Source organism: Bubalus kerabau, chromosome 1 (genome assembly GCF_029407905.1).
Source record: "Bubalus kerabau isolate K-KA32 ecotype Philippines breed swamp buffalo chromosome 1, PCC_UOA_SB_1v2, whole genome shotgun sequence".
Classification (NCBI taxonomy): domain Eukaryota; kingdom Metazoa; phylum Chordata; class Mammalia; order Artiodactyla; family Bovidae; genus Bubalus; species Bubalus kerabau.
In genome coordinates this window covers 188,400,186-188,412,973 of record NC_073624.1, presented here as the reverse complement: position 1 = coordinate 188,412,973, position 12,788 = coordinate 188,400,186, and the positions used below count along the sequence as shown (strand labels likewise).

The 12,788-nt window shown below is 54.0% G+C and overlaps 1 protein-coding gene across 1 annotated transcript; it reads left to right on the top strand.

Annotated features, from left to right (window-relative positions):
• Positions 1 to 5,543: 5,543 nt before the first annotated feature.
• SHD (Src homology 2 domain containing transforming protein D) lies at positions 5,544 to 12,675 on the top strand. Its single transcript, XM_055546920.1, has 6 exons — positions 5,544 to 5,858; positions 7,090 to 7,195; positions 7,275 to 7,463; positions 9,304 to 9,427; positions 10,880 to 10,999; positions 12,287 to 12,675. The coding sequence occupies exons 1-6, from the start codon at positions 5,559 to 5,561 to the stop codon at positions 12,471 to 12,473; spliced, it is 1,026 nt and encodes a 341-aa protein (XP_055402895.1). The 5' UTR covers positions 5,544 to 5,558; the 3' UTR covers positions 12,474 to 12,675.
• Positions 12,676 to 12,788: the final 113 nt, after the last annotated feature.

Below are 12,788 nucleotides of genomic sequence, written 5' to 3'. Positions count from 1 at the left end.
AACTACAATCCACAGGCTAAATCTGGCCTGTGGCCTGTCTTTGTAAATAAAGTTTTATTGGCACACCAACACACCTATTTGTGTGCATGTCACCTATGACTGCCTTTGCTCCCTGGTGGCAGAGGTGAGTGGTTAAGGCTGATTCTGTGACCTACAAAGTCAAAATAGGTACTCTCACATACCATAATAGGATAAACAAATGATAGTAGAGGTGGTGCTAACCATGATGCAATTAAAGCAGGATAGGAAAGTTCTGATGGGGCTACCTTAGGAGTTATGTGTACTGCCAGTGGCCCCCTGGATTGGTTACCTAATGCTGTGTAACAAGTGATCCCCAAATTTAGCAGCTTAAACAACAGGAATCTGGGTGTGGTTTCACTGGGTTCTTGGCTTCAGAGTCCATCACAGATGCAGCTGAGATGTTAGCCAGGGTTGGGGTTTCATCTGAAGGCCTGCCTGGGGAAGGATCCACTTCCAAGCTCACCCATGTGGTTGTTGGCAGAATTCACTTTTCACAGACTCTTAGCCAGAGGCCACCCTCGGTTCCCTGCCTGCATAGACCTCTCCAACGGCTGGCCTCCTAAGGAGAAGAGTCTGCTAGAAGTGACAGCCCATCACCATTGCCATGTTCTGCTGGTTGGAAGCAGCCACACAGCACCGCTCCCCCATGTTCCAGGGGAGCTGCTCACACGTGGGTGCGACCACCAGGAGGCTGGGGTCATGGGGGCCACCCATGGTGGGCGAGGCCGAAACACCCGAGGGTCTACCTGCAGACCCCTCAGGCTTTGCAAGGGTCTGTGTGTTGACGAGTGTGTCCCTGGCACCTGAGACCATTCTTGTATTTTGTAGGTGTCGATTGAATCTGTGTGGCCAGAGTGGGTGTCTCATTCACTGAGGAGGAAATTGAGGCCCAGGAAACCACATGCTTCTGCCTGCTGTCTGTCCCCACTCCCCTTTCCACCGTGCTGGAATTGTTTCTTTCATTCTTATTTTTCCTGCAGGGCTTTACACTTTGTTCTCCTACCTGTGTCCTGGGAACAGTTTGGCTCTCAGCCCCCAATTGCCTTGCTGGGTTTTCCAGGGTAGAGTGGGCAGAGGGATTGCATAGCAACACATTGGGGTCTGTCCTGTGTGCTGACCTTCCAGGGCCTCACCCTGCACCCACTGCTTGCCTTGAGCCTGCCTCCCCCAGACCATCTCCCCCTTTTTAGTCTCAAGCCTGCCCTTCCCCCCTTGCTGCTGACAGTCCCATTCCCCACAAGCTCCATGTCTGTCATCTGGTCCTTGGGAGCTGTCAGGCCTCATCCGGAGTCTCCTCCATCAACTCCCCTGGGGGCTGCCTGGCTGCCGGAGCACATCAGAGGGACCGGGGTTTGGGGGTGGCCTCTGCTCTGCTGGAGCCCCCGCCTGCCTGAGCCTGGGCTCCACAAAAAGACAAGGGGCTGCTCCTGCTTCCTCCTGCTTCTCGAGCTCCCTACACGCCCATGCCCTCAGGCACGTGCTCCCCATTTCACAGAGTGGGTGAGGGGCAGGACCTGGCTTTGAAACCGCAAGGCTCGGAGGCTACACCTTTGATCACCAGGACCTATAGACTGGGAGCCTCCAGGGGCTGGTCGGTGCCTCCCTCATCAGGTTGGAGATGGGCCCTGCAGGACCATGTCTCCATTAGACTGAGAGCCCTTGAAAGCAAGTACATATTTCCCCCATCAGACTGGGTGCTTCAAAGGGCAGGATCACGCCTCCTACATCAGACTGAAAGCTCCTTAAGTCAGAACTATGCCTCTCCCTTCAGACTGGGAGCTTATTAACACATGCATATATCTCCTCCATCAGACTGGGGGCTTCCCAGTGCAGGACCATGTCTCTCCCATCAGACTGTGAACTAAGAAAGGCAGGGCTGTGTCCAGGAGATTCTGAGGGCAGAGGTCATCTCTCCTATCAGACTAGGAGCCCCTAAGTTGAGGTGACGTCCCCTCCATCAGATCGGGAGGTTTCAAGCCCCATCATGGGTCACCCCCAACCTGGTTCCAACCTGCCCTAGTGCCTTGGCTCCCATCCCCACTGCAGATACGGGGACCCCCAGCCAGGGATTCCTCTTGCTTCTTCCTGATGTCCCAGCCACCGTAAGCATATATTGAGCACCTACTGTGCGCCATACAAGGAAATATCATTTGGTCATAAAAAGAAATGAAACATGGGTACACCATAATTTGGATGAACTTTGAAAATGTGATGCTCTGTGAGAGAAGCCAAGACACAAAAGGTCACACAGTGATTCCATTTGTATGAAATGTGCAGAACAGGCAAACCCCAGAGACAGAGAATGGGTTGATGGTTGCCAGGGACTGGGAGGGGGGCGCAGGGTGGGGAGTCTGGGAAGAACCAGAAGTGACTGCTAATTGAAGGTGAAGATTTCTTTGGGGGGTGATGAAAATATTCTGAAATTACTGATACAGCCTTGTGAACATACTAAAAACCCACGGAAATATAGTTTGGGTAAATTGTGGGGTATGTGAATTATACCTCAAAATCTTTAAAGCACCCAAAACAGTGTGAGGCAGTAAGCGCTCAACAGTGGCTGGCTGTTGTCCCATTTCACAGACAGGAAAACAAAGCCAGATCACTTAACACGAGGTCACATGGGCTGGGATTCCAGAAACAGAGCGCCACCTCAGAGGAGACCCTGAGAAACCATCTCTCAGACACTCAGTACTGGGGGAAGGGAAGCTCCCTCAGCCCAGGACCCCAGACCACCCACCTCCTTGCCTTTGTCCAGACAGTGCCCGCCTCCTGGCTTGGCTCCCTTGCTCCCCATTCCCCTAATTGAAAGGCAAAACCCAAGAGGTTATGCGGCTATTCAAGGTCACACTACCACAGGGTTGTGGGACCCCTAGCCGGCTCTCCCCTTCATCCACTGACTCTGGCTCCTCCCCGAGCCCCCTCCCTGCTCCTGTGGTGGGAGTTGGGGCAGCCCCAGGAGAAGCCAGCTCAGAAGCACAGGGAAGTCAAACGCCGTTTGATTCTGCCTCCAGGGCCCCTAATTGCTATTCCTGACACACACTGTAATTAGAAGGCCCCTTTCAAATATTTATACCTTAGACGTCGTGTATTTATCTGACAGGGAGAGGACTCGGATTTGATGAGCTCTGTCAACAGCTCATCCTGGAGCCGGGGAATTGCCTTGCGGCTGACAGAAAACAGGACAATTACCCGATGTGCTCCCTGGCAGTCCCCAGGGATGCTGCCTCGTCGCTGAATGCTGAGGGCGGGGTGGGGTGGGGGGTGTGAATGCTCTTGGGGAGATTGGGGAGGACCGAATTCAACAGGTTTGTGTCCAACAACTCAGCCGAAGCAGGAAAGGGAAGGAGAGGGCATCCGGACACCCCTGCTGCTGTGAGGGACCTTGCCTTGCTGGCTCTGGACCTCAGTTTTCCCATCTGGCAAATGGGGCCAACAGTGCAGGGGAGATGAAGAATCTCTGACTTCGTGAAGAGACCTGAAGGGTATTGAATGCCACTCCATGCCAGGCCATATCATGACACCTGGGCAGAACTAAGCTGTGAGGTGTCTCTCCCCTCTCTGTTCCCCTCGGTTTCCCCACGGGGGGTGAAAAATAAGTCATTCCCTCCTGGCAATCCTTTCCCCGATCTCTGAGGGTTTCCTATTAGAAGCCCCGTTTTTCAAATCAGGAGACATTGCCCTGGCCCCACTATTCTGAAGGGAGGGGGTGCAACTCTATAGCAGTGTTAGTCTATTTCCCCTCCCTTCCAAATTGCAGGCACCCACCCACTCTAAGGGGCTTGGAGAAGGGAGCCTGAGGTCCTATCCTTCCTGACCACCCCTCTTATTCTTCTATTAGGGGTCCCTGAATAAGCCCCTCTGTGGGAAAAGAAAAAAATGTGTTTCTTTTGGGACTGGTCAGTAGCTCCCTGGGCTCTCTTACTCCCCCCAAATCCCTCAGTGTCCTCGGCCCCAGACAGCTGCAGCTGCCAAGAGGCAGCCAAACCAGGCGAGACCCCCCCTTCCCCATTTCTGCTCCCTCCCTCCCTCCACCCCCAGAAGCCACAAAGGGACAGATGCTGAAGACACACGCCAGGCACTGATACCATCTCCCTTCCCCTGGCCAGCTGTCCCAACCCCTTCCCCCATCCCACAATGGGTCCCCTGGGGAGAGGGGGACAGAGGAAAGTCCTCTTGGGGGAGGGGAAGCCAGAACCCCTTCCCTTCTGTCCCCCCCACCACTTCCTCCGGGGTCGTCGTCAATATCTGTTTTAGCCAATGACCTCTGAAACAATTTCCACACCCCCATTCTCCTGGTCAGTTTCGCTGCCAGACCCTGGTTCAATTTCAACCCTCAATAGTGGTCACTCTCACCCCCTCTGCTGGTCAATTTCACCCCTTTTCGCGGTCAAGTCCAGCCCACCCCCTTTCCTGGTCAATTTCCACCTCGCCTTCCTCTTCGTCTTCCCCACCTCAGCACCTCTTGCTCTGCAGAGCAAGGTCAGCGCCTGTGGGTTCCCGCCTCCCGCGCTCCTCGCTCGCTCCTGCCAGCCTCGGTCCTCCGGGTCACTGTCCAGCCGCCGCGGCCTTGGCCCCAGCGACTCCGGCTCCGCATACCCCCCTCCCTCCGCGGGCAGCGGCTCTCCAGCCTCCCCAGAATAGCTGAAGGTCTCAGTCACCTCGGAGGGGAGCGCAGGGGGAGGGGAGGGGCGGGGGAACCCGCAGAGGGGGAGGCGGGGAAGCCTTGACGTCCCTGCCCTGGACCCGGCCCGGGGCTGGTAGGGACTGGGGCGCCCGCCCGCCCGAGCGCCCCCTCCCCAAAGTCCCACCTCCCGGTCGCGCGCCGGCGGCGGCGGTGAAAGTCTCTCCGAAAGCGTGAAGGGGGATTGGAGGAGATTTTATTTCCCTTTGTGCCCGTGACTCGGGCCGGATCGAGGCGGCGGGGCCGGGGACCCCGGGCTTGGGACTCCCCCCGGAGCGGCGAGGAGCGCAACAAAGGATGCGCCCCACCGGGGTCACCGTCCCCGCGGCCCAACTTTGCGCGCGGCGCCCGCGCCCCCGGGGAGCCCGCCCGCTGCGTTGAGAACCCAGGCGTCCGGGCTGAGCCAAGGCTGGGGGTGTCCGCTGGCGGCGCTGTCCCCGCCCTCGGCTCCCAGGAGGGGGATTCCAGAGCTTCCAGGAGGCGGCGGGTGGCCGCGCCGCGCACGAGACAGCTCTGCCCGCGGAAACTCCGCGCGCTTCCGCGGATGCCCCTGGCTCCGGCCGGACTACCCCGCGCTCGGCGTTCAGGGCCCCGCGCGACGCCCGCTTCCCACGCCGTCCTTCCAGAGCTGGGCTAAGGTGCAATTTTGCTCCTCCTTTCCCCTCCCTCCTCTTGTCTCCTCCTTTTTCTCCCCTTTTCACCCTCCTCTGAGCCCAGCCAAAGGGCACACCTGATCTTTCTCCTCCTCCTTCCCCTCCTACCTTCTCCCTGGGGACCCTGCCGAGGAAGAGGGCCCAGAAGAGGACATGCGGGTCCCCCGCTGACAGTGGCCAGGTTTGGGGTGACACGCGCTCAGATGGCCAAGTGGCTCCGAGACTACCTGAGCTTTGGCGGTCGGCGGCCCCCTCCGCAGCCGCCCACCCCCGACTACACCGAGAGCGACATCCTGCGGGCCTACCGCGAGCAGAAGGATCTGGACTTTGAAGACCCCTACGAGGACGCCGATAGCCGCCTAGAGCCCGATTCCTCCGCGGGGCCCGGGGACTCCAAGGGCCCTGGAGACGCGAAGTACGACTCTCCAAAGCACAGGCTCATCAAGGTGGAGGCAGTCGACATTGCCAGAGCCAAGGTCTTGCTGGGAAACCCCAGGGAAGAGGTGCGTGGCTAAGTCCCCTAAGCTGGGTGGGCCCTGGAGACTGGGTGGGGAGGGCCAAGTCTGGCACCCCCACCCTGGATTTTGGGGAGCTTCTTTAGGTGTTATCCCAGGGGCAGACCAGGCCACCAGCCCACTTCCCCCAATCCCCCACCTGCTTGGCAGTTTGATGTCTATCTCCTTTCAATTCACAGTACTGGTTGCCCGCCTCCCTCTCTCATTGGCTTTGTACCCCTTTCCTCCAGCTTCCTAAGTTCCCCCTTCTGGATCCCTTCTCCCAGCTTCCCTTCCTCTTAGAAGCTGAAGGGATCTTCCTCAAACAGATCTGAGTGAGTCGGTTTCCTATGGGGCACTTTAACATCTTCACCACCCCTCTCCACCCTTCCTCTCTTACACCCATTTTACAGAAGTGGAAACTGAGGCTCACAGAAGAAAAGTGACTGGCCCCAGGTCACATGGCTCTAGCTTGTTTAGAACTTGAACCAGACTTGCTTCCAATGCCCATATTTTTTTTTTTCAGTATTTTTCCTAAATGATCAGAAGGTCCACCATACACCATCAGCAGAGACAGAAAAGACTTCAAGGGGAATTATGGGAGGCTGTGTCTGGTAGTGGGGCTTCTCTGGTGGCTCAGATGGTAAAGAATCTGCTTGCAATGCAGGAGATCTGGGTTCCATCCCTGGGTCAGGAAGATCCCCTGGAGAAGGAAATGACAACCCACTCCAGTATTCTCACCTGGAAAATCCCATGGGCAGAGGAGCCTGCCTGGTAGTGGTTAATGGCACAGAGAAAGGTAGGAGGAGGCAGGGACTCAGGGAAGCAGACCACCTAGGATCAAACCCTGCCTCTGACTTATCAGCTGTGTGACCCTGAGCAAGTCACTTCCCTGTATGTGCCTTGGTTTCCTCATCTGTAAAATGGGGATAAAGTACTTACTGAGTGTTGGTACTACCAGTAAATATATTTGAAGTCTTTTGGAACAGTACTGGTGCCTGATAAATATTAAAATGATTGAAGGAGGGAGGTAGGGGTCAGAGGAAGAGAGCAAGGGATGATCTACTTGCAAACACTTGTGGGTGGAAAAAACCCCACTTGCTTGGACAGGGTGTGTCAGATAGATCAGAGACAGCAGGCAAGAAGTGTACTGTACCCATGCTGGGCACAGCATGGGTACCCAGAGCTAGGCTTGGTCCCCCTGAGTCCTTGACCCCCTCTCTTGCCTTTCTCTGTCCAGTCGAAAGTCGACACTGAGTACTCGGACCCCTTTGATGCCCAGCCCCATCCACCACCCCTGGATGATGGCTACATGGAGCCCTACGATGCCCAGCGGGTCATGAGTGGTGAGTTAGCAGGGCTTGGAGGGAAGGTGACAGGCTTCCAGGTGGGAGTGGGAGCTGACCAGTATCCTTGGCCTCCCAGAACTGCCATGCAGGAGGGTGCAGCTGTATGACACCCCTTATGAGGAGCAGGACCAAGAACTGGGAGATGGGCCCCCTTCAGGGCAGAAACCTCGACAGAGTCGGCTGCCCCAGGAAGATGAGCGGCCAGCAGACGAGTATGACCAGCCCTGGGAGTGGAAGAAAGACCATATCTCCAAGGCGTTTGCAGGTGATTCTCTTACCCTGATTTCTGAAGATCTGTGTCCCTCTATTTTCTGCTCTGGTCATATCCCCTGTTTCAACTAACAAAGTAAACCTCCATCACTTGTCACTTTGGTAGTTTGTTAATTCTCACTAAAGTGTGAATGACTGATAGTCATAAGTTTCTCTTTCCAGGAGAACCTGTATCTTCCTTGGAAACTGAAACCCCTTTAATTAATTTATTTATTTTTATTTTATCTTATTTTATTGACTATGCCATAAGGCTTGCAGGACCTTAGTTCACTGACCAGGGATTGAACCCAGGCCTTTGGTAGTGAAAGCATGAAGTCTTAACCACTGGACCACCAGGAAATTCCCTGAAACCCCTTTTCGAATGCAGTGGAATCTACTCATTCTGCTCACCACAGTGCAGGAATAGGCTTTGGTGTCAGGACTAGATCTGGGTTTGTGTCTCTTATGTGGGCAAATGACTTTATCTCCCTGAGTCTCAGTTCTCTAACTTGTACCTATTGAGTAGAGCACTTGTAAACTGAGTGCTAAAGTACTCAATTACACAGGAGCTTTGGGGAAGAGAGTAGCATTTCTTAGAGTCAGTTTCTGAGTTGGGTAAGCTTGGACAAGTATCTGAACCTCAATTTTCTCTTCTGTAGAAAGAGGAATAATAAGGTCACCTAAGGCTTCCCTTGGAGAAAGCAATGGCACCCCACTCCAGTACTCTTGCCTGGAAAATCCCACGGACAGAGAAGCCTGGTAGGCTGCAGTCCATGGGGTCGCTAAGAGTCGGACACGACTGAGCGACTTCACTTTCACTTTTCACTTTCATGCATTGGAGAAGGAAATGGCAACCCACTCCAGTGTTCTTGCCTGGAGAATCCCAGAGACGGGGGAGCCTGGTGGGCTGCCGTTTATGGGGTCGCACAGAGTCGGACACGACTGAAGTGACTTAGCAGCAGTAGCAGTAGCAGCAAGGCTTCCCTTGTGGATCATCTGGTAATGAATCCACCTGCAATGTGGGAGACCTGGGTTCGATTTCTGGGTTGGGAAGATACCCCAGAGAAGGGAAAGGCTACCTACTCCAGTATTCTGTCCTGGAGAATTCCATGGACTGTATAAGTCCAGGGGGTCAGAAAGAGTCGGACACGACTGAGCAACTTCCACTTTTCACTTTCAAGGTCACCTTTAAGAAATAAACTTCAGGAAGAGTTGTGCGAACACAAATCTGCCCAAGAAGTTGTATAATTGTGAGGGAAATTGGAGTTAGTGCCTCAGTCTACCAGTCTGTATATCAGGGGCGGTTGTCTAGCTCTGGGCTTTCCTGGTGGCTTAGACGGGAGAGAATCTGCCTGTAATGCGGGAGACCTAGGTTTGATCCCTGATCGGGAAGATCCTCTGTTGAAGGAAATGGCAACCCGCTCTAGTATTCTTGCCTGAAGAATACCAAGGACAGAGGAGCCTGGTGGTCTACAGTCCGTGGGATCGCAAAGAGTTGGACACGATTGAGCGACTAACACATTCTACATTCTCTGTGACTTGGCCAAAATCTCGTGGAATTCCCACTTGCCCCTCTAGCCACATCCCCTGCTCTTTGATTTATCATTCAGTGAACTGGCCACCCTTCCATGCCACCAGATTCGGGAATGACCACACCCCTTTCTTCTGAAGGCTAATTGGTTGCTGGTGTACCAGTCCTCCCCCAACCTTAAACCCAACCCCCTCCTCTTCTGGATTCTGATAGGTTGCTCTAAGCGGGCACCGCCTTCCTACTGAAATTCCATTGGCTTGTTCCTATCCCACCCTCTTGAGATAGGCGGGACTTAACCATTTTCTCTTTAAACCTTCTCCTCCAGTTCAGTTTGACAGTCCAGACTGGGAAAGAACCTCGGGCTCAGCCAAGGAGCTCCGGAGACCGCCGCCCAGAAGCCCCCAGCCTGCAGAGCGCGTGGACCCGGCCCTGCCCCTGGAAAAACAGCCGTAAGTGAGGAAGCTGAAGATGGAAGAGCCGGGTTGAATCCCTCCCTGCCCCATACTAGTCACAGATTTCTCGGACCAGGGGGGCTGGAGGAACTTGGATGCATTCATTCACTTCATTCATTTCTTCAACTAATCTTCACTGGGTGACAGCGCCTGGTGTGTGCTAGACACCCAGCTCGGTGCAAAGCAAGAGCAGGTGTCTCCACTCCCTCTGGCCTCAGATTCTGGGTTCAAATCCCTTCTCTGTAATTTTTGGCTCCGTGACCTTGGGCAAGTCACTCAACCTCTCTGAAGCTCGGGCTCAACCCTTCCAAGAGAGTGCCTGCCTCACACAGAATAGGGATTTCCTCTCTTTCCTTGGGTGGGATTTATAAGCCTGAGAGTGAAGAGAAAAAAATCATTCTCACCCCCAAGAGATCTTTTGGTGAAAGTGGGAAGATCAAGACTTTGAAGGGGTTCCAACTTTAGGCTGGAATGAAGCTCACAAGCTGTGAAAGTCTGGGTGTTCTGTGTTCCTCTAGCCTAGATGTTCCTCAAAGAACTCCCTGAGCCTTGAGTGCCCAGCCCTGTGAGTACTAGGGCGTGTTTAGCACAGCCATTCCCAAACCTCTTAGATGGGTGGTACAGGATTACCTAATTAACACAAGCATGGGGTATTTTCTTTCAATACAAACAACTTCTTGGTGCTCATTGGTCTTTGACACTTTGCTCCCTCTGTTTGAGCATGTTAAAGAAAAATATTATGTAAAGAATGTACAGGTAGGTGGGGATATGTTGCTGTTGTTCAGATGCAAAGTCGTGTCAGACTCTTTGTGACCCCATGGACTGCAGCTCTCCAGGCTTCCCTGTCCTGAACCATCTCCCAGAGTTTGCCCAAGTTCATGTCCATTGAATCGGTGATGCCATCCAACCATCTCATCCTCTGTCCTCTTCTTCTGCCTTCAGTCTTTCCCAGCATTAGGGTCTTTTCCAATGAGTCAGCTGGTAGCATCAGGTGGCCAAAGTATTGGGACTTCAGCTCAGCATCAGTCCTTCCAAAGAATATTCAGGGTTGATTTCCTTTAGCATTGACTGGTTTGATTTCCTTGCTGTTCAAGGGACTCTCAAGAGATACAGGATGCAGCAAATCTCCTGAAAGTGATGTGCTAGTGATGCAAGTTGGAGGGAGGGGTTGAGGACACCTGGGCACTCAGCTGAGGGAGGCTGCAAAGATCTAAGTCAAGGGAACATGTTGAATTGGAGGGAGCAGCTCCAGGTGGACCTGGGTTTACCTGCCTCCCAGAGAGACCCTTGTCTGCCTGAAAACCAAGTTCCTCTTGAGAAATCCAAGGGAATTTGTCTCCCTTGTTTGCCTGGATGTCACAAGTCCTTGAATGAGCTGTGCCTACTTCCAGCCCCAGGATGTGTTGGAAGGGGGATCGCCTTCAGGAGACATCTGTCCCCACCCCCTAGGTGGTTCCACGGCCTGCTGAGCCGGGCGGATGCCGAGAACCTCCTGTCGCTCTGCAAGGAAGGCAGCTACCTTGTGCGGCTCAGTGAGACCAGCCCCCAAGACTGCTCCTTGTCCCTCAGGTGAGACCCCAATCTTCTGGAGGGACAGAGGGTCACAGGACTGCATGCCTTCGACTGTCAAGCTTTTGACTGAACTCAGCTGGAGAAGAGGAGTGTGGTTCCAGGAGCCGATGGGTGGGATTTCCAGGGCGGATGGACAGAGCTTTCAGGCCAGTGGGTGGGGCTTATGGGAGCCGTGGGCAGAGCTTCTAGGTCAGAAGGCAGGGCTTTCAGAGAGGCTACCGGCATGGTTCCTACTAAGAATGAGCTCCCTGTCACTGGAGGTACGCAAGACAATGGAGAGGAAGCCATACAGTAAATCTAGAACTTCAGTGAGATGAGGAACTAGGAAACTAGTCCAAGTTTCCTCTGGACTCTTCCCAGGTTTAAAAGTATATCCATTTGTGTCGATCCAGGGCCAAAATCTCAGTGGCCCTGTAGACGTTTGAGTTTGATACCCTGGTTCTACGTGCTTCTCTGCCTAAGATTCTAAGTGTGTCTGATTACAAAACGCTCCTGAGATTCTACCAGGTTTCTGAGTGTGAGATTCCTAAAAGGTCAAGATTGAAGAGGGTTTGGAAGTAGGTTCATATCCTGCCTCTGCCACTTCCTAGCTGTGTGACCTCAGCTAAATCATTCAACCTCTCTGGGCCTCGGTTTCCTCATCTGTGAAACAAAGACAATAATAGCATCCAGTTTGTTGTAATACTACGATTAAAAGAGGGGGAAAGGTGAAAAAGTGTTGAGAAGAATCCCCAGGAAACAGGAAGTGCTTAATTCATACTAATGATGGTGATAGAATCATTTCCAGGTTCTATGTCATTCACCTACCAGAGACGTAAAGGAAAGGGACCCTAGGGAATTCGCTGGCAGTCCAGTGGTTAGGACTCCATGGGTGAGGGTATAATCAGGGAACTAAGATCCTTCAAGCCTCATGGAAAAGCCAAAAGCAAAACAAACAAACAAACAAACAAACAAAGATGGGCGGGTGGAGGTCCCTTGATTGAGGGTAACCAGGATGGGTAGCACAAGGGATTAGGAGGTTTGGAGAGAAAGTGCCATATGTGTTCTTGGGGAGGGACCTCCGACTGGGAGGAACTCCAGCCTGTCTTCGCAAGGGACAAGGGCAGAAGGCATCCCACAGTGTGGAACGAGTCAACAGCTTGATGCCAAGTGGCTGTTAACCAGAAATATTTGGGGATGCCAGGCTCAGGTTCCTAGGGCCCTCCAGGGAGTGGCTTTAGGGTTGGAGGGTGTGGGCGGGCCTGAAGTGCTAGGTACCCCTTCTAACCTGACCCCTGTCCCCAGGAGCAGCCAGGGCTTCCTGCACCTGAAGTTCGCGCGCACCCGAGAGAACCAGTTCGTGCTGGGTCAGCACAGCGGCCCTTTCCCCAGTGTGCCAGAGCTGGTGCTCCATTATAGCTCCCGCCCACTGCCCGTGCAGGGTGCCGAGCATCTGGCCCTCTTGTACCCGGTGGTCTCACAGACCCCCTGACCTGGAGCCTCAGCCCTGGACCCGGGCTGTGAGACCCCAGATCACTGGCTGCACATGTTGGAGGTCTTTCCAGTCCCGGGGGAGGCTGGATGGAGAGACCTCTGCTCCTCCAGGCCCTGCTCGGCCCCCTTCTGGGTTCTAGGGCCCAGAACTGTGTCTGGAACCCCTCCTCTGGCCTGGAAAATAAATAAGTTATTGTGTATTTCAAGTGTTCTTTCTGGGAGGGGGAGCTCAGCCCCTGAAGGAAGAGGGGAGGCAGCCCCGTGGAGGGGAAGAGTATCCCCAGCTCCATGTTTTGGGGGTGGAGCCAGGCTT

What these genes read in the sequence shown, in the direction of transcription:
- SHD (XM_055546920.1), top strand. Translation starts at nt 5,559, where the DNA reads ATGGCCAAGTGGCTCCGAGACTACCTGAGCTTTGGCGGTCGGCGGCCC. An exon ending in TGCCCAGCGGGTCATGAGTG is followed by an intron (nt 7,196 to 7,274) that starts GTGAGTTAGCAG and finishes TTGGCCTCCCAG; the next exon opens with AACTGCCATGCAGGAGGGTG. An exon ending in CTGCCCCTGGAAAAACAGCC is followed by an intron (nt 9,428 to 10,879) that starts GTAAGTGAGGAA and finishes CCCACCCCCTAG; the next exon opens with GTGGTTCCACGGCCTGCTGA.